Source organism: Beta vulgaris, chromosome 3, assembly GCF_026745355.1.
Source record: "Beta vulgaris subsp. vulgaris cultivar EL10 chromosome 3, EL10.2, whole genome shotgun sequence".
Taxonomy (NCBI): Eukaryota; Viridiplantae; Streptophyta; class Magnoliopsida; order Caryophyllales; family Amaranthaceae; genus Beta; species Beta vulgaris.
In genome coordinates, this window is record NC_079204.1 from 43,136,128 (window position 1) to 43,159,730 (window position 23,603).

The 23,603-nt window shown below is 35.4% G+C and overlaps 2 protein-coding genes across 3 annotated transcripts; one reads left to right on the forward strand and one right to left on the reverse strand.

Annotated features, from left to right (window-relative positions):
• Positions 1–299: 299 nt before the first annotated feature.
• Positions 300–2,142, reverse strand: LOC104884070 (uncharacterized). Its single transcript, XM_010668665.4, has 2 exons — positions 1,504–2,142; positions 300–666 (listed from the first exon to the last, which is right to left on the reverse strand). The coding sequence occupies exons 1-2, from the start codon at positions 1,979–1,981 to the stop codon at positions 395–397; spliced, it is 750 nt and encodes a 249-aa protein (XP_010666967.2). The 5' UTR covers positions 1,982–2,142; the 3' UTR covers positions 300–394.
• A 155-nt stretch (positions 2,143–2,297) lies between these two features.
• LOC104884069 (uncharacterized) lies at positions 2,298–8,157 on the forward strand. 2 transcript variants are annotated; one of them, XM_048641512.2, is made up of 4 exons: positions 2,298–4,332; positions 4,535–6,716; positions 6,806–7,154; positions 7,231–8,157. In XM_048641512.2, exon 2 carries the CDS (start codon positions 5,065–5,067, stop codon positions 6,556–6,558), a length of 1,494 nt encoding a protein of 497 aa, XP_048497469.2. In that variant the 5' UTR covers positions 2,298–4,332; positions 4,535–5,064; the 3' UTR covers positions 6,559–6,716; positions 6,806–7,154; positions 7,231–8,157. The 2 variants fall into 2 exon arrangements, with proteins under 2 accessions (XP_048497469.2, XP_010666965.3); XM_010668663.3 differs by having other exon boundaries at positions 2,298–6,716.
• The last annotated feature ends 15,446 nt before the right edge of the window (positions 8,158–23,603 follow it).

Sequence of the window (23,603 nt, forward strand, 5' to 3'; positions counted from 1 at the left end):
TTTGTTTTACTCCCATAGTCCCATTGAGCCTTGAGGGGTATGTTTATCATATTTGTTTCACTCTTCAATTTACCTCAAGCATTCACATTGGTATTTCACATTCGATACAACTACATAAACTTCAAACTTCACTTTGGAGCAAATACTTGGAAAATTTACATATTATAGTAAAGTCCGACACTTTGATACATGTGCATGATGATAGTGCTCAAATTACAACCACCTAGCTAATTATTTTCAAGATACATTTTCCTATTTAAGGTATCTTAGCAAGAAACAATAGAAAGCTACAAGTAAAATAACTGAAAGTAAATTTTTACTATAAATGCAAACTTTTAGCTTTAATTTCATACAAATACAATGGATTCCAAAAATTATATAATAATATTCTAGTTTACAAATGCAAGCTTTGTGAGAGGCCCTTTGAAAAGCAAATTGAGGGCTTAGGGAAGCTTTTAACATGTGGAGAAGAAGTTGCTCTATTACTATTGGTCATTATTCTCAAGCTTTGTCTCAGAATGTCAATTTCTCTCTTCCTCTTATATTCTTCATCTTCCATGGAAGCTATCTGTGCTTTCAGCACTTGTATTGTTTCATCCTTCGCCTTCATTTCCCTTTGCACATCTTCCATAAAATCTTCTTCCTCCACTCTCCAGTAAAGTCTTCCTGATACACAATTTGTAGCATTGTTCTTGTTGTCAATCTTTTTTTTTTGATCTATATGAGCCACGAAGGCAGTACAAAGTACAAAGAAGGGGAGGGGGGATTCGAACCTGTGACCTATCGTTCACAGTTTCTCAATCTTAACCACTAGGCCAGGACATCCTTGGTATGTTGTCAATCTTAGTACTAATCCAAATGTGCTTTTTCTTTGGTTCTAAGATCTTTATTTAGGAAATATTTATAATCCAAACTTTTACCCATTTTCTAAAGTTAATCTTTGCGGGGGTTTGTATGTTCATATAATCCAAAGTGATATTGATGTCTCACAATAGTACCAAAAGTTTGGAAAATGCAATAGTTGCAGCACTTGGAATTATTCAAGATAATCTAAAGTAGGGAAAATTAAACAAGACTATTCTTGATTGATTTTGGTTTTTAGTGCGAGCTGAGTAATATAGACGAACCGACTACGTTATAGTTGATTTGAGATGTTAATTTTACTCTTATAATTATAAAATCTAATGCATCAAAACCATATATATAGATAAACTAAAAATTTTAGTTAGATTATTTGCTCAACTTTTTTTCTCTAATGAGGCATGTTTATACTCAGGGCGTGTTATCTTCAACTTAAAAAAAATAAAGGTCATTGATTCAGTTAAGTGTAATTAAGACTAATAAGATATAATAAGTTCATTTTAATTATAAATTTAAGTGAAACGAACATATTCTAAGTTTAATTTTGTAGCTTGTTTATTAGAATCTACTATCCAGTTTTGACTGCTTACACAAATCAAATCAAACCAAACGAGAAATAAGAAATTAAAGAAGAAAGTGTACCTTCATGAGTCCTCTTAATTAAATCATCTAATTCATGCTTAATAGCAAGATACAACATCTTCCATTTCTCAACAGCTTCATCTCTTCTTGCTCTTTCTACCCTCAAATGCTCCACTAAAAGCAAGCTAGTTGCAGCAGTACTACTACTGATATCAACTGAATCACAACACATTTGAAAATTTTCATTGTTTCCTACCATACCAACTTTCTCTTCCATCTGTTTAATTCTTTCTTCTCTGTCCTCTAGACTTCTACGCAAACGTTTCACCTCTTCTCGTAACTTCTTACTTTCTTTCTTCCATTCGGCCTCTCTGTACGTGAAAACCAGCAGTTCACGCTCGTAAACTTCGCTCTCTTCCTCCCTCTGCTTCAGTATTGCATTGATCTCACGTTGTAGTAACTTCATTTTTTGTATGAGCAAACTTGGGTCATTACTCCATGCATGTTTTGATCTGTTTTTGCTTGCACACATCCCCATTCTTTGCTTCTTTTCTGTTATTTATTGGGTTTCAAGCTTTTGGTATCTGGGTCTGACGATGGCTGAGCGCTCTGAATGTGCTGCAGAGGCTGCTGATGCACATATTTGTGAAGAAGAGGGGAGAGGGAGGAAGTGTGTTTGTGTGTGTGTGTGTGTCAGTGTGTGTGATATGTGGTTGAGTTATAATAGATGGTTTTGGATGAAGTAAGACAAAGTAGTTAAATGACATAAATTCTTAGCAGTAGAGGGGGGGGACTGTCACGAGAAATTACAAAATATATATACAATATACTATGTAAGAATCAAGGCCATTTAGCTTAGGCTTCTTCTCTTTGACATAAAATAACTTAATTGAATTGAATTGAACTGAACTTATTACAACTGAACTGAAATGAACTGTTACAACTAATAGAAATGATAGTTGGAGCCGAACTGAACTAATTGCAATTGAATTAAACTGAACTGATTGCAATTGAACTGAACTGAAAATAAGCTTGGGAAAACAATCCCTTAGTTAGTAAAGTCTTGTAGGGTAGTACCCAAGACCTAAAATCGAATCCCGTCTACATTACCACGCTTAGTCGTTCATTCACACCCAAAGAAATCAAGTTGTACGTGACGATGATTCGATTCTTGCTCATTGCAAAGTGAGATCCCCAAATTCCTCCAAGAGGATCTTCATCTCAACTTAAAAAAATTATATAATGTGTGCACTATTTGCATATTTTTGGTGGCATTTTGGGTAATATTGTAAAAGTAAACTTTTTAAAACACCCCTATATAGTTCTGAAAAGTGAAAGGTACCCAAAACGCTAGCCAGTTACTACAGAATTACAATCGTCAATATATTCACTATTTGTAGGATATGAATTAGGCAAAGCCTGGCTGTCACAGAAGGGATGCAGTGTCAATAATTCTACTTCCACGTTTTTTCTACAATGGTGTTAAGAGTTCTAAGGTTGGATCTCAATAGACGGTTTTTGGAGTTTGTGTTTAATTTATGGGCGTTGTATAAAGAAGGCCCGTGAAAGAGGAGTGTCCCATGTTTGAAGAATTAATCAGATGAGATTTGATAGAAGGATCGTTGTCACATGTACTACCAGATGTACAATTATGAATATGATGCAGTGGTAGATCGTGAATTAGATGCCAATTGTTTGTTTTGTGATGTGAGCTTTTATTTCTTTTTTGTTCTTTGTATAGAGAAAAAGTCCATTTTGTTGAAAGAGAGAGGGGATAAGGGCTTGGGAGTCAAATTGTGGACACTACGAGGGGTATCTTGGTCTTTCTTCTTTGGAATTGGTACCGCATAATCTTAATTCTTAAGCATATTTTGCCATCAACAAAAATATTATTGAACTTAATCTAGTACTTAAAAAATATTTCTACTTGATTAGTACTTTCTCTTTATCTTTTATTTTTTTATATTTTTAATTTTGACACTATTTACAATAAGAGAATATCTTCTACATTCTTCTCAATATATTAAAAAATATATACTCATGTGGGGTTCTGTTTGATTCGTCTCACTGTGTAGTTTATTAGTATTTGATCGTTATAATTTATATTAATATGTAACTAAAGATATTTAAGGTCAAAGTTCATTGTGGCTCGACTTGAGACAATGAGCCCACATGACTGTAATATCTTTATTTACATATTAATATGTACTTTATTCGTCTCATTGTGGCTCGACTTGAGACTTTAACGAACTGAGCTGAGTTATGATAAGCTCAGTTCGAAAGGCTCGTGAACATGCTCAATAACTTTTTTATATATGAAAATAATGTATTATGTATGTATATAAATATATTTATATATTATACAATAACAAAACAATATTTTTATTGTCAAATAATAAAATCAAAAACAGAAACATTAAAAAACGGTTTTTTCACCAAATACCCCTGACAAAAAAATTTATTCACCAAATACCCCAGGTTTTTTCAAAATTCACCATATACCGCTGACTTTTAACAAAATTCACCAGATACCCTTAGTTTTAACGGACGTTAGTGCTCTATTAGGTTGTATCTACAACTTTGCCCTTAATTTGTGGCGCCATTATGGTTATGTTCCTTTGCCAACCTGACAAAAAATTTCTGCAAAAAAAATCCACGCCCTTTGAACTCCCCCCCTCTTGCTCTGTTGTTCATGCGTGTTCAAACATCAAAGAATCCTACAAACTAACTGCAAATTTGAAGATTTCTTTACAAAAAGTTGCGATTTTGGAAGACAAAGAGGAAAGTATAGATTCGCGAACTGGGTGTTCTTCAAAAGGGGTTTAAAAAGACGATTTCGAAATTTCAGAAAAGGGTTGGAACGCAAAATCATCTCTACTCCCTTTGAAGGTAAGTAACTTCATTGCCTTGTTTATGTTTGAAAAAAGTATTTTTTGAACTGCGATTGTATTCTGGTTAGTTATTTGCATGGTTAGGGTTGATTTTGATCATGAATTTTTTTATGAAATTTCTTGTTTTTGTGCAATGTGGTAGTTGAAGTACTTAGTTTTTTGAAATTTCTTGTTTTTGGGTTGTTTGTTGTTTATTTTAGGATGGCATCAATTTGGTTGCTTGTCCATTGTAATGGGCATGATTTTGATGTAAGGGTGGAAGACACAGACTTGTGCCACTTAATTGGATTATATGAAGACTTATTTGTGGAATCTGAAAAACAGGATGTGTATCTCCCCAAATCCTTTAGAATATTGGTGCACAACCCTAGAACTAATAGGAAGATGGAAATAAGTAGTGATGCTGATTTAGAGAAGGTGTGGAGTTTTGGGAGGGGAACTGACACCATAGAGATGTGGGTTGAGGAAACAGACAAGCCAGGAAATGTGTTTAGGGCATATGTACATCTAAGGGATCAGGCTGAGAGAGAGAAGGTTGAAAACATTAAAAGGGTACAAGAGATACTGAGGAAAGAGAGGGAAGAAGAAGAAAGGAGACAGAAAGAGGAATGAAGAGGAGAGACTGAGGAAAGAAGAAGAAGAGGAGAGGGAAGCTGAGGAGGCTAGGAGGTACCTAGTTTCAATTGAGGTACCTGTATTGTCAGTGGATGACATTACAATTTGTGAGTACATGAGGGTGTATCAATCACAAGAAGAGGTTTTCCCTGGAGATTCCCAACCTAATCCCCCTACCCAACAACAAACACCCCCTGCCTCACCATTTAGAGACACTACTCCTCCACCTACATCCTCTCCCTCACCTGTGAGGAACCCTTCACCACCACCTACATCCTCTCCCTCACATGTGAGGAACCCTTCACCACCACCTACATCCCCTCCCTCACCACCACCCACATCCCCTCCCTCACCACCACCTACATACACTGCTTCACCACCACCCACAGCCCCTCCCTCACCACCACCCACATACACTACTTCACCACCACCAACATACACTGCTTCACCACCACCATCCACATCCCCTCCTTCACCACCACCATCCAGTATCCCTGTGCAACCATCCCAAAACCCAACCCAAACCAGTGCACAATCTTCCACTACAACCAAAGCTGTAAGACCACCAAGAACAAGACCATCTGGGTTTAAAGTTCCTAAGAGCACTGCAAAAAATTTAGGGACATATGTGCCTAAGGAAAGGGGCACATATTCTAGGGGTATGAGTAGCACCAGGTCAAGGGGCAACACTGCCTCTTATACTGCTAATGAGGGAAGAGAGGATGAGGATGATGAAGGGAGTGAATCAGATGAAGACTTTGAGGATGATGAAGAGAGTGAGTCAGATGAAGATGCAATCTTCAATTCTGATTTTGTTGTTGAGGAACACATTGAGGCATATGATGATGAGCTTTATCAGCCAGGTTTTGAGGATTGCCTAGATGGAGGTTCTAAGAAGGATAAGATCTACAAAAATGGTAAAATATGGAATGAAGTTCCATATGGATCCATAAGATTAGAGCCTTGGTTGATTTTTAGCAGCAAAGAGGAGTTCATGGATGTCCTTAGGAATTTCTGTATACAAGAGGGGGTTTCATTAACTGTTGAGAAAGCTGACACAACTAGATTTACAGCCTGCTGTGTAATTGAGGGGTGTGAGTGGAGGATACATGCTGCAAGGTTAGCAGATAAGGTCAGTTGGGCTATTAAAACTTTGAAGGGAGAACATTTAACTTGTGGGAGATTGGAAGATAATCCCATGGTGTCCTCTAAGTGGCTATGTAAAAATCTCTCTGAGGAGATTGCTGCAAACCAAGAGGTGCCAGTTGAAGCACTACAGAAGGTGGCCATGGAGAAGTTTAGGATCAAGGTCAAGAAGAGGCTGTTGTACAAGGTGAAGACCTTGGCTAAAAGGGAGATACATGGAGGGTTTGATGACTCCTATGGTCTGCTGCCAAGGTATGCTGAGATGATCAAGGCAACTAACCCAGGATCTTATGCCTTGGTTACTTGGACAGGGAACACAAGGGTTGTGGTTCCCAAATTCAAGGCATGCTTCTTTGCCTTTGCTGTTAATGTCAGGGGGTTCATAGGTGGTTGCAGACCTCTAATAGGCATTGATGGGGTCACCTCAGTGGCAACTACAAGGGCATACTCCTTTCAGCCCTAGGGATTGATGGCAACAATGAGATTTTTCTCATTGCATATGATATTGTTGACACTGAGAGTACACCTAGCTGGACATACTTCTTCAGAAACTTAAAGATATGCTTTGAGAAAGAAGGATGCAAGAGAGATGATTGAACATTCATCAGTGATAGAATGAGGGTAAGTTGTTATACAGTTGTTATAGATTAATTTTCATACTTTCTTATCTATTTTACACTACTAATTTAATTTCTTATTCTCTTGCTTAGGGTGTTGACAGTGCAGTGAATGAGGTGTTCCCAAGAGCAACAAGGAGGGTTTGTTGTCAACACTTGTACATGAACTGCAAAAATGCAGGGTACAGTGGGACAGCCTTCCACAAGCTCTTCTGGACAGCTGCTGATGCATACAATGAGTTTTGTCTTCAAGAAGTCCATGTGAAGATTCATGAATACAACCCTGAGGCAGTGGCTTATTTGGACTCATGCACAGAGCAATGGTCTAGGCATGTCTTTGATCCACTAGTTTGTTGTGATCATAACACAACATAATTTGTGGAGAGCTTCAATGCATGCACAAAAGCATACAGGGACCTTCCTGTTTTCACTTTGCTTGAGGGTAAGTAAACTAAATTATTCCTGTTTTCACTTTGCTTAAATTGCTTTGATTTTAACATGTTTCCTTGTTTGTGCAGCCATAAGAAACTGGTCCATGAAGAGAATTGGGCCAAGGTTTGATAAGGCAGTTGACATGGATGTTAACATGCTCACTGATTATGCAAAGAAGGTCCTACAAACTAGGAGTGATGAATCAAGGTTTTGCTATGCTACTTCATGTGGGGGGTGAATTTGAGGTTAGAGATGGGAATGTGAGTTTCCCCATTAGGTTAGTTGATGGTAGGTGTGGGTGTGGAAAATGGCAAGGTTGTGGTATACCTTGCAAACATGGGTTGAGAGTTATTTTTGATGAGAGATTGGAGGCTGCTGATTTTGTATCTCCTTATTTTAAGGGGGCAGCTTACAAGGCAACCTATGGGGAGCACATTCACCCCATGGCTGATCCATCTCACTGGCCTGACCATGACCTGCCCCTCATTTCTCCCCCTGATGTTAAGAGAGGTGCTGGAAGGCCTCAAAAGCAGAGGAAAAGAGGTCCAAATGAAGCCAAGAAGGGCAAAAGGACACACTGTTAAGTGCAGCAAATGTAAAGAAGTTGGCCACAATGCAAGGACCTGTGGAGGTGGACCAACTGCTCAGACCAGGAAGGAGAAAGGGTCTACATCAGCTGCACCAGGGACTGAGAAGAGAGGAAGAAAAAGGAATGAAACAGATGCTAACAGTGCCTCAACCAGCCAACCTCAAGCTATGAAGACAAAGAGGAAGAACAAGAAAGCCTGAACTGTTTTAGGAGGTCTTAGATTATTTTGTTTTTTGTGATTATGTAGGCCTATCATTTTGTTGATGATACATTAGGATGTGCTTTAAATGGTGATTATTTTTTTTGCTACAATAGGTTTTAAGTTGATGCTACAACAGTTAACGCATGCTAATTTGTGGAAAACAATATTACATTTGGTCTTTTGCCCCAATTACAATTTTTCATTTAAATATTACAAATATTACAACTACGAACATGAGTACTCCTACTCTTATGGTTGCATTTACTAGTTTCTGTTGTTGCTTCAGTTTTTTCTTCAAGTGCTTAAGCTCTTCCTTCATCATCTTCTTCTCTGAACTGTCTCCTTCTTCTCTGCACAGTGGAGATTCATGTTGGTTGCTCTGATTGTGCTCCACACTCCCTTTGCACCATCTGAAATTGTTGCATGTATCACACTTGTAATAGAGTCGCTGAGGATTTGTTGTGGTTTCAGAGCTTCGGATTGCAAATTTTTTTCTACAACTACAGTAGGAGTTAGGTACTCTTATGTATGAAGATTGTGTGGATGAACTATTTGAGTAACTCATGGTAAATCTCCTTACAATTGCAATAACAAAAGGGTGAGGAAAAGGCAACCTATCCATGTATTTATATAGGAAACATAAAGCTAACGACTACTTTTTTAAACTGGAAAAATAGCCGTTACAAGTCATTCAAAAATAAGGGTATCTGGTGCATAAATATTATACTTAGGGGTATATGGTGAATATATACTTACCATTAACGGAGATCTAACGTCTGTTAACCAAAAAGGGTATTTTGGGTTATTTTTCAAAAACTCAGGGGTATCTGGTGAATTTTGTTAAAAGTCAGGGGTATATGGTGAATTTTGAAAAAACCTGGGGTATTTGGTGAATAAATTTTTTTGTCAGGGGTATTTGGTCAAAAAACCGATTAAAAAAAGACGAGTAAACTAAATATAATAATAGGTTACGCTTCCTTGTGAGGAGTTCGATAACGGCTCAGTCAATGCTTGGATACATCTCAACTCTGTCGTAGCTTGGTTCGTCAAGTTTTGAGCTCGTCGAGGTCGGATAAACTTAAACGAATAGGAGCCGAGCTAACAAAAGATTGAGCTCGACTCGACTGATAAGCACCCCTGTATAGGCATGTGTGTGGTGGCTATTAGCTAGGGAAGGGGGAGGCAAGATTGTTTCCCAAGAGCCAAAGTGTTGTTGAGGGATAGTGTGGCTTGGAAGGTATGGTAGATGAGGAAGACATGGCTGAGGAGGGTAAAGACTCAAGAGAGTAAGAAACACTTTTAGTAAATGATACATATTGGTATCAAACATGCACCAAATTGCTTTCAGATGGGTACTTAAAGATCTTACAAGTGTACCATTTGGAAAAGGTTCAGGTACCATTGAATTTTTAATTTATTATTTTGACTTTTTTTCCCTTGCATTTGGTGTCAATATGAGGAGTATTGAGTACCAAATGACAACATTGAACAAATATATGTCTATGACGCTTCCAAGAGGGTAGTTCCCCCTCTATTCTTTTTTGGTTCTCCTCATTTCGATGTTTATGGTTACAACTTTGAGAATTTTTTACCTTTAGTATCTTACTTTCTCCTTTCCATTATTATTCCTGCATTATTTCTTGACACATTTGCTTTTTTCTTTTTTTTGGTAATTCAAAGTTGTTATTGATAATCAAAAAAATAATGATACAACTTAAGTTTCCACAGTCAAGGAGTTAAAGCTTAACCTCCCCCACCTTCTAGGAAGGGTTTGAAGGATAAACCAAACACCAAGATGAAACAACAAGACTAACCAGAACAAGCTCATGCTAATACAAAGCACCAAAGTACCAACACCATTACAAACAACCTTCTAAGATGATGAGGACACATGCAAGCCAACTTAAACAAGATAATTTTATAGCTAGTAATAATATCAATTGCTCGACCCCATGCACAAACCTTTTTCTAGTCAGCCAAATTTGATAGATAACCTCAGCAAACATCATGGCATATAAAATGAACTGAGGATTTTTACTCCTTTATTTGCTAGCTACAAGCCTCACTTCTTCAAAGGGTTTGTTATTGCATCTGATGCCAATATACTGTAAACACAGAGTCCAAATTAAAGAGACATACTGGTTGGATATTCAAGAATAAATGATCTGCAGTTTCACAAGCATGGCCACAAAAGATACATCTGTTATCAAAAATCATTCCCCAATCACAAAGCCTAGCCTTAGTATCTAGTTTATCCTGAAGAGCCAGTCAAGTAAAACAAAGCTTTGGGAGAGGCTTTGTTATTACATATTATTATTTTCCTTCTAACTCTAGGTTGTTAACCATGCATAAAGCCATAGTGTTTTTTTATTAGAAAAGCTAGCTTCAGCTAACATATAAGCAACATAATGATCAGTGAACACCTTTATGCTTTCCAAAATCTTCTTCATGGCCCAAGATAACCTATCAGGGATGGCCATAGTCTCCAGTTGATGGTGTTTAATGTAATAAACATGAATCTAGTTGATCGATCCATGGTTTATCCTGTTTTTGAGACACAAACCATGAGTACTTTTCAATGGCTGCTTGGTTCTAGGCAATCAGGTTTTTAATGTTCCATCCACCACACACCTTAGGCTTGTAAAGTGTATCCCAAGAAATTGAAGCTTTCTTCGAATTATCTCACTGACCAGTCCATAAGTATACCCTATATATTCTCTGAATTTCTTGAAGGAATTTTTTAGGCATGAGAAAAATTTGGCACCAATACAACTGAAATCCATGAAGTACAAAGTTCACCAATTGTAATCTGGTAGCATAGGTTAGCTTTTTAACTGACTAAAGTCTAACTCTAGCAGAGGTTTTCTCAATTAAGGGCTTGAACTCATGATAGAAGAGTTTCCTAGTTGTGAGGGGGACACCAAAATATTTGAAAGGGAAATTCCCTACAGGGATATTCACAATCTGTTGTTGAGTTTGCCTGGTTATATCGTTAACGCCACCAATATAAACATTGATCTTGTCTAAGTTAGCTTCAACGCTTAAAGTGGAAGAGAACTTAGTAAAATAAACATCAAACAACAGCTGCATTGAGTTTTGATCTGCTCTAGCAATGAGCAAAGGATCATCTGCAAACATTAAGTGTTTAATATTCAATCTTGCACACCTAGGATGGAGCTTGAAGGCATACTTAGGTTTAAGTTGTCCTAAACATCGAGACAAATATTCCATCCCCGAGAAAAGAGAAAGGGAGACATGGGGTCCCCTTGTCTTAAACCCATTCTATCCTGAAAAGGCTTACAAGGCTCATCATTAATGAGCACTAAAAAATGAAACACTAGAAACACAAGCCATAACCCATTTGATGAATTTGCTAGGAAACCCCAATTCTTCCACTACAACCTCTAAAAAAAGCCACTAAATGGAGTCATATGCTTTTTTCAAATCAACTTTAAGCATACATCTAGGGAAGATATTATTAGTGGTATAACCCTTTATAAGTTCAATGGCCAGTAAAATATTATCAGATACATTTCTACCTAGCATGAACACAGCTTGAATAAGATCCACAACTGTACTAATCATCTGTTACACTCTATTGGTGAGAATTTTAGCTATAATTTTGTAAAAAGGACCTTGCAACATGCTATAGGTCTAAAGTCCTTAACATGAAAAGGATTATGGACTTTAGGCACTAGGGAAACCAAGGTACATTTAATAACATGATAAAACTCACTAGTATAAAAGAAAGTCCTAGCAACATCATAAACATCAAGTTTAATGATATGCCATTCCTTTTTGCAGAAATGGCTATTAAACCCATCAATACCTGGTGGTTTAGAGTCATCAATAGCCCATATTGCAATATCAATTTCATGAGATGAAACATCATTAGAAAGCATAGTAGGGACAAGACCAGACACTTGATTCCCGACTATAAGAACAGTCAAATCCACAGAAGGTAGGCTAACAGCAGCAGAGCCCAACAATTTTTTATAAAAATTGATAATTTCAAGTTGAATATCATTTACCTAAGTGGTCTTTTCACCTCTGGCATTGTATAAATTATCAATACTGTTCTGCAATTACCTTTCTTTCATAACATGGAAGAAAAAATGGGTGTTATCATCACCATGCTTAAGCCAGAGGATTCTAGAAAATTTTCCTGATAGCTGATTCTTCAATAACCAACATATTATTCAAAGCAAGGACAACCAGTTTCTCATCATTGATGAGCTCAACAGAAGTAGGAAACTTTTGCAATTGACACTGCACCTTGCTCAAGTATCCCTCAATTGTGTAATCCTATCATCCATATTAGCAAAATCCCTCATCTGTTATTGCTTAATATGAAGCTTCATAGTTTTAAGCGTTCCCAAGATACTCTGTATATCCTCAACCACTCCTAAAAAATCTTCAATGATGTTTATGAAATTACCATGGTCAGCCATGTAATTGAAAAACTTAAAAGGTTTACCTTTTTCCTGCACTCTAGCATAGCAATGCATAACAAGAGGAGAGTGGTCAGATAATCCTGGATTCATATAATCCACAACAAGATTAGGATACCTATCAATCCAATAAGATTTAACCAATCATTTGTCAATTCTGCTACTAACTCTAGTATCACCAAGGCCATTATTAGACCATGAAAAGAAATGCCCATTAGACTAATATTCACATAAATCCGAGTTATCAAGAAGTTGCACAAAATCTTGAGTTTCATAGGTTGTAACTGGAGCACCATTAATCCTATCATCAACTAAGATCACAGCATTAAAGTCACCCATAGTAGAGTCAGGGCTCCTGAATACCTACATTAAGTTGAGCTAGTCCATGCCACAAATTTTTCCTATCCTCCATTGTATGAAGTCCATAATTAGCTGAGAAAGAAAATCTCTCCTCTGTAAGCTTATCTTCCAGTAAACAATGAAGAATTTGCTGAGACTTATGTAAGACTTGAACAACAACACTAGTAGGGAGCCAGGGAAGCCAAATCATTCCCTTAGGAGAACACTCATAAGTAGTCTCCCACTTCCACTGAGCACCAAATTTTTGCAAGAACTTCTTAACTTCCAACTCTAGTTTCAAGAAAAGCATCACAAGAAATCTTATTAAGGCCTAAAAACTTCTTAACTTCCCTTACTTTAGCCGGGCTATTCAGTCCCCTAACATTCCGTGTGCACAATATCATCATCCAGGAGAGATGATGAATGTATTGGCACTAGCATCATCCACTAAGTTATGACAACCCCTTGTCCTACAATCTCCACATCCTTCCCTTTTTGCCCTCTTGTAACAATATTCCATACTGGAGGTTGAGGATGGTGCTTATCCTGTCCAGTATCCTTTGCAACAGCATTGCTCATGTCAAGCTTAGGATCATCAATAGGTTATGAACTAGGAATATTGTCAACCACATTTGTTCATTTTCCCCTTCATCTGGGATACTCGCCTCTTCCCCGATCTTATTATCACTTTTCATTCCAACATTATCACTTTTCTTTAGTGATTTACCCTTAGATACCCACACTTAGGGGTGTCCATCACCGGGTTCTCGACTTTTTGGGTACCCGCATTTGCGGGTACTTGAAAATGCGGTCCATGACCCGACTCGGGAAAACTGGTACCGGTTTTCCCGCATTGGGTTATAGGCTACTCGACTCATTTTTCCTTTTTTTTCCAAAGAAAGTTCAACTTGGTCACATGTCATATTCACATTCAACTCTGTCAAACAAGAAGCAAATTTTGTAAACTATAATAGTAAACACATAATCAGGAACTTGTAAAATTAGATTCAAATATAGCTAACTTAAATGAAACAAATCAGTATTTTATATACAATTGGAAATATAGAGATGATTAGCAATTAGTTTAACAAGTATAAGTAAACTGAAAAGGAATTTATGAACCATAAATTGAGAAATGAAGGAGAAAATGAATAAAGTATAAACCTAAACAGAGAAAATGAGTTCTTGAATAATCAACTACAAAAAAAACAAAGTTGAAAACCTTCAATTGAAAATTATATACAACTAATTTCACAATTTGCAAACCCTAAATTGAAAATTGAATTTCGAAGAAGAAAAGTAGAAGAGTTAGCTTATAGTCGGATGCCGGTGGTGCGGTTTTGGTGTAACACCTCCAAAATCCATAAACGTCTAAACTACGTTGCATCGACTTTGGGAGTGTTACCGCTACGGTGAAACACAAGTCTTATTGAAATGAAAACATTTTTAAAAAAAATAAACTGCAGCGGAAGTAAAAAGTTAACTACAACTCGGGAATTATCATTGACCCCTTTCTATTCAAACCATAAACTAAGTAAATTATTATAGTATGTATATAAGTTCAACCAAACCATCTAAAAGTTTGTAGGCCACTCAGAAGCCGCCGCAATAAGCAATTATTCTACTAGTTTATATCTCTTTTTTCTCCTAAATCTTTGTGCAAAGGCCCTACATTTCATTTCAAACATAACAGAAGAAAAGTACATGATAAAGTACATATAATCCTAAAAGGATTTCAAGAGATAGAAGATAATCAACAACACTTCTATCCTTATCGAGAATAATATGCATTTTTATTATCTTAATACCCTCTCTCAATTTGGATATAGTGGAGACTCCTAACCCTAAACTTGTGTAAGTGGAAGTCAAACTAAGCACACCCCAGTGCGTTGGTGAAATATTCGGTAACTGAACATTTGTAGGAACTTAGGATAGAGAGATCAAGCCGGCCAGAACACAGTCACAAGTAAAGTGGCAATCTACCTAAATGCGTTTAGTACGTTTATGAAAAATAGGATTTTATAATACGAAATATTATTATCTTAAATTGTTAATATTATCGGCTGCGGATCCACTCAGAATTTGTGTTTTACCCTTGCTCGAACCATTCAAGACTTCCGTATTGCTTTTCAACTTTCACATGCAAATATAATGTCAAATCCAACCCCAACTTTGGAGGCCAGAAACGGGATGATATGGCATCTTTATGAATAAATGCATTTCTTTTCCCATCAGATCTTTGGAATGATGCCTATGCATTTTTATGATTACTATTGTAGAGCTTAACGGAAATTTGTAGCCTAGTTATGACTAATTTATTGGTTTAAATTTAAGCTTATGGCTTGTTTATTATCTTTTTTTGTGTTTAGTTTTCAGATTTTTTTAAAAACTAAGAACAAAAGTATGGAAACTATAAGTAGTTTTAAGTTTTCTGTTGTCAATTTTCAAAATTGACATGTTTGTATAAGTATGACTAATTTTAAATTTATTATACCCCTTCTATTATATACTTTAATATTCATAAAACCAAAATTGAAAAACTAATCATAATATCGAATAGACACTTAAATTTCACTATATATTTAATTTTTCTTTAACTCAAACAAACGAACGTACAAGGTTGCTTCTTAGATTTGAATGGTTAGATTAAAACCAATATAATGGCTACAATTTCAATATAGCTATTATAAATTCCTGAAAATAAACGCAAAATATGACATTTTGTATCAAACATTATTTATCATTAGAAATGTCTTATCTTGTCCCTACCCCTCTCACTTCCATGCTGCAATGAAAAAGTAGTCTTGGACAATGAAATGAAATTGCGAGATGAAAAAAAGACAAAAAAATTTGAAGTCTTATTATTTTACGCTATAATATGCGATAAAATGTATGCTCTCTACTTTAACTTCTTTTTGTTATTTTTCTTTCCTGGATCAGGATTATCTAGGCCTCCACCCTAACGATAAACAGAAGCCATTAGTTCTAGATATGAATGGAAATGATTGATCATCACCTGAAATTATTACGCAATTACAAACTTTTTCCGTGACTACTTTATGCTCTTTACTGTAAATGATGGATGTGATTAATATATCTTAATCAAACAATTCAAGCATAGTTAATAAACAAACCCTTCTATTGTATAAATACTCTTTGAACACTTATATGATCCGAGCTGGTAACTAAATAGCCAAATCCTGATTCTCAATGTGTAATCCTCCACTGTTAAATACATCAACTCTTACATACATACTAATGGTAACACATTACTACCTCCGTTTCAAATTAATTGTTGCACTTTGACATTTTACCCTATTCACAAATTGCACTTTGACCCTCGTTTGTAATTTATACGTGAATAAAAACATAGTCATGTGGGATCTTGTTAGATTCGTATTAGTATGTACTTTATTAATATGTACTTTTTATAATTTTTACAAATACAAAACTAAAGATATATGTCCTCAAAATTTTGCATTGACATGCGTGAAAAGTGTAAGTGTAACAATTAATTTGAAACAGAGGTAGTATATGTTATCCTAAAAATAGTAAGATATTATATAATAGATTAGTCATCGAGATCAAATAATAAATTATTGTATATTTATGTCATATAAGATTTTGAGAATATTTTCATTTGTATATTTTTTTAATGATATTAATATATTATTTTCAATTATTCTTACCTATGCACGTAGTGCAAAGATTTAACTATTTGTTTTTATCTTTATTCAACAAAATTGAAAAATATAGTATAGTTAGTTAAAGTTATTATATTTATAATTAATATCTAATTCCTATTATGTGAATAATATCTTTAATTAACCATGCCATATTTATTTTAGTTGAATAAAGATAAAAACAAATAGTTATGCACTAGATGCATAGGTTAGAAAAATCGTATTGTTTTAACTTTATAAAGAAAAATAGATGAGATTACTCAATGTTGGAGGAATGATACGGTGAATTGCTGGCTAGGAAGAGGATACATTGAGAGAGTACAAACGTTAAGATATAGGAGTGAGACCAAGGAGTGAAAGGGAAAGTTGGATTTTCAGGCAATGAATAGATTATTTTTTAAAAAAAAATCAACTTTTTTCAATCTTCAATTAGAAAGAAGCTCATAAAAAGTTCATGAGTTTCTTACTTTCTTTATACTAATAGGGCCTGTTCTCCACACCTTATTTTCAGTTCAGTTCAATTCAGTTCAGTTCAGTTCAATTCAGTTCAGTTCAGTTCAGTTCAAATCAGTTCAGTTCAGATCAGTTCAGTTTAGTTCAGACCAGTTCAGTTCAGTTCAGACCAACTCTTGACAATACTTTTACTCTCACATATCACTATTCATTTCAGTTCAGTTCAATTCAGTTCAGTTCAGTTCAGTTCAGATCAGTTCAGTTCAATTCAGTTCAGTTCAGTTTAGTTCAATTCAGTTCAGTTTAGTTCAATTCAGCTGTTTTATGCCAAAGAGAACAGGCTATAAGAGTCATAAGACTCCTAGTTGCATTTTTCTATATATTCCCTATATTTTTATATTTATAGCAACTATTTAGTTAGCGTGCTATTCACATACTTTAGTTCACTCTAGTCATCGATAATAAGTTATACATGTAACAAAAAAAAAACAACTATGTGGAATCATATTAAATTTGTCTCAAAAACAAAAAGATGAGAGAGACAAAAGTAGAGAGAGAAAGAGAAAAGAAAGGAGAAAAAAGCCCCAATTCCAAGTATCAAAACCCTAGCCATGAAAAAAATCCCCAATTCAATTTTGAGAAATCTTCAATCATCAAGCATGATAACTTACTCTTAGTTACTGTTTCTAGCCTCCTGTTATCATTTTTCATTGCAATTAACAAAATCCTTTGCTCAAAAAAATCAGTAAGCAGTAAAAAAGAAAACCTCCAGAAGAGGTTATTTTCTTCGGGAAAAAAAAAAAGTCCGGCTATGAGAGGTATTCCCATCTCCTCTTGTTAGTGCTCTTAATAGCTTCTTTGTCATTCATGGGATTCAGAGTTCAATCAATTGATTGGATTAAAGGATTCATCTTCCTTCCATTCAAATTCAAAGTTCGATTCATGGCTAGGGATTTTTGGGGCAATTTGTGTTGGGTTCCTCTTTTAATTCTTGGTGTGGGTCTTTATTTGGTGTTGTTGGTGCTCGGTTTCTTGATTTCGGCTGAAGGGTTGGTGTCCAAAGCTTCGACCAAGCCTACTGATAGGCGGGTTTTGTCTGCGGCGATGTGCTGCAGGTGGCTCTGCCACCGTGTAGTAGCTGCTATGGGTGTGGGTTCTAGAGTAGTTGTTGAAGTCTCCAAATCCTCGTTGTCTGCTCGTAATGGTCGATTCATAAGGTTGGCTATATCAAGCCATTTCCCCTATTGTGTTCAATTCCCTCAGTTAGATTCATGTAAGATGAATCATAAGGTATGGTTTTTACCTTATTTAGGAAAAAAGTCAGTAGTTAATTCTGCTGTTTTAGTTTTTGTTGAGATGTTTATCATCTTTCCAGTTATATGAAGTTTTATCTTCTTTGTTTGTTTTTTAGAATTTCACGTTATAATGTTTTATTCATAATCTTGCAAGCTAAGAAGATTTTTCAATCGCTTCAAAAGACTACTCTTAGTGTCTTCGTGTGGATTAGTATACTGTTTGTATACATTTTTTCATATGTCGTTTAAAGTCAAATTCCATAGCCATGGTTGATATTGATCTCAACTCTTCTCAGCTTGTTATGGTTACTCTTGGATTTGGAGTGTCCACTCCTCTATTGTCTAAAGTAACGAAATTTAAGTTAGACAGTAAAAATTATTGGATCGGATTTCTTTGGTTGGTTCTTAAAAGATTTCTCTTCACTTTCTCTTGGTTAGACCATTTAAAATCTATTTTTTTGGTTGTAAGAATGGATGAGACAAATGTATTATTGCCTTGGAACAGATTCTTGGTTATGAACTTTCTTAAGTCTAATGCTAATTTCATAAGATTGAATGCTATGAAGGCAGGTGGACTCCCTTTAAAGGGTAGTTGAATAGATGCTTTGTGGATCCTTGCGAAAGTTGTCCTACTATTTCTTTTGAATTTGTTTCGTATTTACACCCAATATATAATTGCGCCCAAAGTCTCGACCAAGCCTCATGACTGTTGGGTAATGTCTGTTGCGGTGTGCTACTGGTGGCTCTGTCACTGTGTAGCTGTTGATATATTTGTATGGGATAGAGACTATGTATGGTTTTTAGCTCTGTTAGAAAAGTTTTCATATGTAAATTCTTTTCTAGTATATGGTGAGATGTTTATCTTCGTTCCAACTAGTATGACGTTTTATTTTCTTTATTTGTTTGTGAGAATTACAAGTTATTATGATTTAGTCATAAACTTGCAAGCTAAGAAGGAGTTTCAATTCCTTCTTAAGATTATATTAATTGGCTTCTTTTGGATTCTCGTTTTTCTAGTATGTCCATTTTTCGGATATTGCTTAAAGTCCTACCCCATAGCTATGGTTGGTTTGTCTCTCAATTATTCTCATATTGTTCTGGTTACCTCTGATTGTGGAATGACTGCTCCTTTTTTGTCCAATTTAACTAAATCCAAGCTAGACGATAGAAGTTATTGGATTGGATTTTGTTGGTTGTTTTTCAAAAACCTTTTCCTTTATAAAAACTCTAATCTAGGCTATAGAAGCTATTGGATTGGAATGTTTCATTCCATTTTAGGCCCCAGAAGCTATTGGAATGAAGAAAGATCTTTTTCTCAAAGTATGCCAATAGAAGGCCTTGACTATTCTGTGCAACAGAGATCAACTAAAGAAAACTTTAATGTTTGTTTGCAAGCTATTACTCCTTTTCCGATGACTATTTACAGTTTGTCTGTTATTCATTATCTCCTGTTATCATGTAAGATCTTATGGAGGTTTTTCAATGTCAGAAATCTTGCCCAACTAAAGTATTTATCATGTAATGTGTGTTTGGAGAAAATAATTATTAGATCTGACGAAGGGCAAGACTTAGTTCAGTCTTGCTTTCCACATATTTATTTTTATGATTATCAGTAGTTGGAATATAAGAGGTTCGAGGAGGCCACTAGCTATGGAAGAAGTGAAAGTATTTTATAAATCTAATAAAGTTAAAATTATGATGCTCTGTGAGACTAAAGTGCCTACTCCTCCTTCTGAGGGATGTGTTAGGTATTGTGGCTTCACTCACTCTGACTTCCTTCCGTCAATGGGTTTAGCAGGGGGTATGTGGATAATGTGGAAGAATGATAGTTGTAATCCTTTTGTTCTATCACCCATTAGTAAAGCTTCTCGTTTTTGGGCTTGTAAAATTGAGCTTCTAGCCATTAATTTTAGCTTTATTATTGCTATTTTCATCTATGCTCCTCCTAATTATAATTCAAAGTATGAATTTTGGGATGAATAATTGATTTTATTAGACTGCTCGAAAGTCCTTTCATTATATTAGGGGACTTTAATGAGTTAAGTTCCCATTTAGATAAACTAGGTGGGGCTGAATTTAGATTCTCCAGATTAGCTATTATGAATTATCTCTACTCTGCTATTGAATGCATAGAACTCCCGTTTGAAGGGAACCCATATACTTGGCGAAAAAGAAGTGGTTCAAATAATATTTTGGAAGCGGTTAGATAAGGGGTTGCGAGTATAAGTTGGCTAAATGCCTTCCCAAATGCGAAAATTAGTCATCATCTTTTCACATCTTCTGATCACTGTCCTATATCGTTGGAAATCAAAACCCATAGTAATTTAAAAGCTCCTCCTTTTAAATTTGATAAAATCTGGACAACTCGAAAGGATTTTGATGTTTTAATCAAGAAAACTTGGTGTCAAAAGTTTCAGGGTTCGAACATGTATTGCTTGACAAGAAAGTGTAAACTTTTAAAGGAAAAGGCTAAATCTTGGGTCACTACTAGATTTGGCAATATAGCTAGACAATTAAGTAACGTCGAAGGAAAGTTGGGTAGAATTCAAAATCAATTACTTGAACATAATGATTGCCCTCATCTAATTAGACAACAAAATTTGTTCTTGGCTAAGCAAACAAAATTATTAGATTTTCAAGACTCGTATTGGAAAATCAAGGCTAAGGCAAATAATTTAAAATTTGGGGATGCAAACACAAAGTATTATCACGTGTGTGCTTCAATTAGACGAAATCGTAATTTAATCACTTCTATTAAAGACCCGTCAGATCGTTTAGTTACTCAACCAAAATTAGTAGAAGAATGTATTACTAATGCGTTTAAGAAAAGATTTTCTAAGAATATGGATTGTTGCTTTAATTATGACTCTGATCTTTCTTTATTAGAGTGTATAATTTCCGAAAATGATAATATAGACTTATGCGCTGATATATCGATAGAAGAAGTAAATATTGCTCTGTTTGATCAGCACCGATAAATCTCCGGGTCCAGACGGGTTTACTCCTTTCTTTTATCAAAAGTATTGGACTCTTGTGGGAAACTCAGTGTATAGGGCTATTAAAGCCTTTTTCACTCAGGAAAAATTTTAAAAGAAATTAATCATACTTTTATCACTCTAATTCCAAAAATAGAAGCCCTTCTAACCCAAATCATTTTCGACCATTAGTCTTTGCTCAACTATTTATAAAATTATTTCAAAAATTATGGCTAATAGATTGAAAGTAGTGTTGGTTGGATTATTCATCCTTTACAAGGGGCTTTTGTCCCTGAAAGACAAATTCAAGATAATATTTTATTAGCTCATGAAGTGTTTCATTCTTTTAAGAATAAAAAAGGAAGAGAAGGGTGGTTAGCTATTAAATTAGATATGGAAAAAGCTTATGATAGACTAGAGTGGAGCTTTATTTTTGCAACTTTTAAAAAATTGGGTTTTTGTGAAAAATGGATTAATTGGCTCCATCAATGCATCACAATAGTGTCCTTTTCGTATTATGTAATGGTATTCCTGGAGATATGTTCTTCCCTTCTAGAGGTATTCGTCAAGGAGACCTCTTTCTCCGTACATTTTTTTTCTATGTGCAGAAATTTTAGCTCGTCAATTTTTCAAGCTAGTTCTATAGATTCTCGATTGTTGGGGTCAGCCTTGGTCATTCTAGAGTTAACATTCCTTTTTTAACTTTTGCGGATGATACAATGATTTTTGCAAAAGCTAAAGTAGAAAGTTGTCATGCTATAAAATCTATTCTTAACAAGTACTGCTCAATGTCAGGCCAACTTGTCAATTTTCATAAGTCTGCTTTTCAATGTACTACAAATACCCCAGAATTATTAAGTGTTTTTCAGAATTCTCCAGATGGAAGATTCTCTATCACTAGGTAACTATTTGGGTTGCCCAATCATTAGTAGCAAGGTCAAAATGCAACTTTTAGTTCATTCAAGAAAAAGTCTCCTCTCAGCTTACCAAGTGGAGAGCCAATTCTCTATCTCAAGCAGGTAGAGCATTTTAATCAGTCTAATCTAGCTTCTAAAGCTAGCTTTCAAATGCAAAGTTTTACTCTCCCTCCTTTATCCTCTCTTCTCTAGATAAAAACTATAGGAATTTTCTTTGGAATAAAGATCGAATTCTAAAGCTCCTAACTTGATAGGTTGGGATAAGATTTGTACCCTAAAAAATTGGAGGATTGGGGTTGAGAAAAGCTAAAATTAATAATTAGCTCTCAGTTTAAACTTCTTTGGAAAATAATTAAGATGCCTAATAATCTATGGGTAAACTCGTAAAGCAAAAATATTTAAAACACGACACCTATTTACTTATACAACTAAAGCTAATGTATCTTGGCAATGGCGTAAACTAATGTCGCTTCGTACGCCGTTTAAGCAAGGGCTTAGATGGATGGTGGGAAATGGGGAGAATATCTCATTTTGGAATGATAATTGGGTGTTTAATTACCATTAAAAATAAGTACTCCCCTATTAGTGGGACAGAGGACTTGATGGTTAATTTTTTCATGACAAATTCTGCTCAATGGAATACAGAACTTCTCTTAAATTATGTTCCGATTAATGTAGTGAATGATATTGTAAAATTTTTATCCATTATAATATGATGGCAGATAGGATTTTTTGGGGTCTTACTGCTGATGGAGAATATTCGGTGAAATCAGGTGCTGCTCTGCTTCAAGGGTATGGCTTAGATCCGTCCAACCAGGTTAGGTTTTCTTGGATTTGGGGTTTGTCCATACCACCCAAGATTAAATTCTTTTTGTGAAAAATTTGTCAGAATGGTCTTCCTACCAAAAGAGATTAGAAATGAGTCATATTTTCCTTCCTTTAGAGTGTGTTTTTTGTAACTTTCACTCTGAAGATGACCATCATTTATTTCTAGACTGTCCTTTTATGCATGATGTTTTACAAATAGTTAATGTCAATGGAGTTTTTTCTCCCTTCCTATTGATAATAATGATCTTTCTTTTATTGAGTATTTTTGCAATCTTAAGTCTTGTTTGACTCTTAAGAACCTTAATTTCTATGCTATTGTGTGGTGGTTCATTTGGTATGCTAGAAATAGTATCACTTTTCGTCAGGAAAGCTTTTCTCCTGCCAGATTAGGAGCTATGATCAAAGCTTATATGCGTAATCTAGATTGTTCCTGTTCTAATTTTTCCAATCTGGAATATAGTCAACAAGTTGTTAAAGAAGCTAAAAAGCCTAGACAGAATATTATTTGGTTCCCCCCTCCTCTTGATTTTCTTAAACTTAATTTTGATGGTTCAAGTTACAGGATGGTAGCACAGCTTATGGCTTTGTTATTAGAGATGTTGTGGGAAATCTTTTGCTTAGTGGTGCTAATGCCATTGCTGATAATAATTCTATTTTAGTTGCTGAGGCCTGGGGTCTACGAGAAGGTATAAGGGGAGCTCTCTATCTGGGGGCTAAGAATATTATT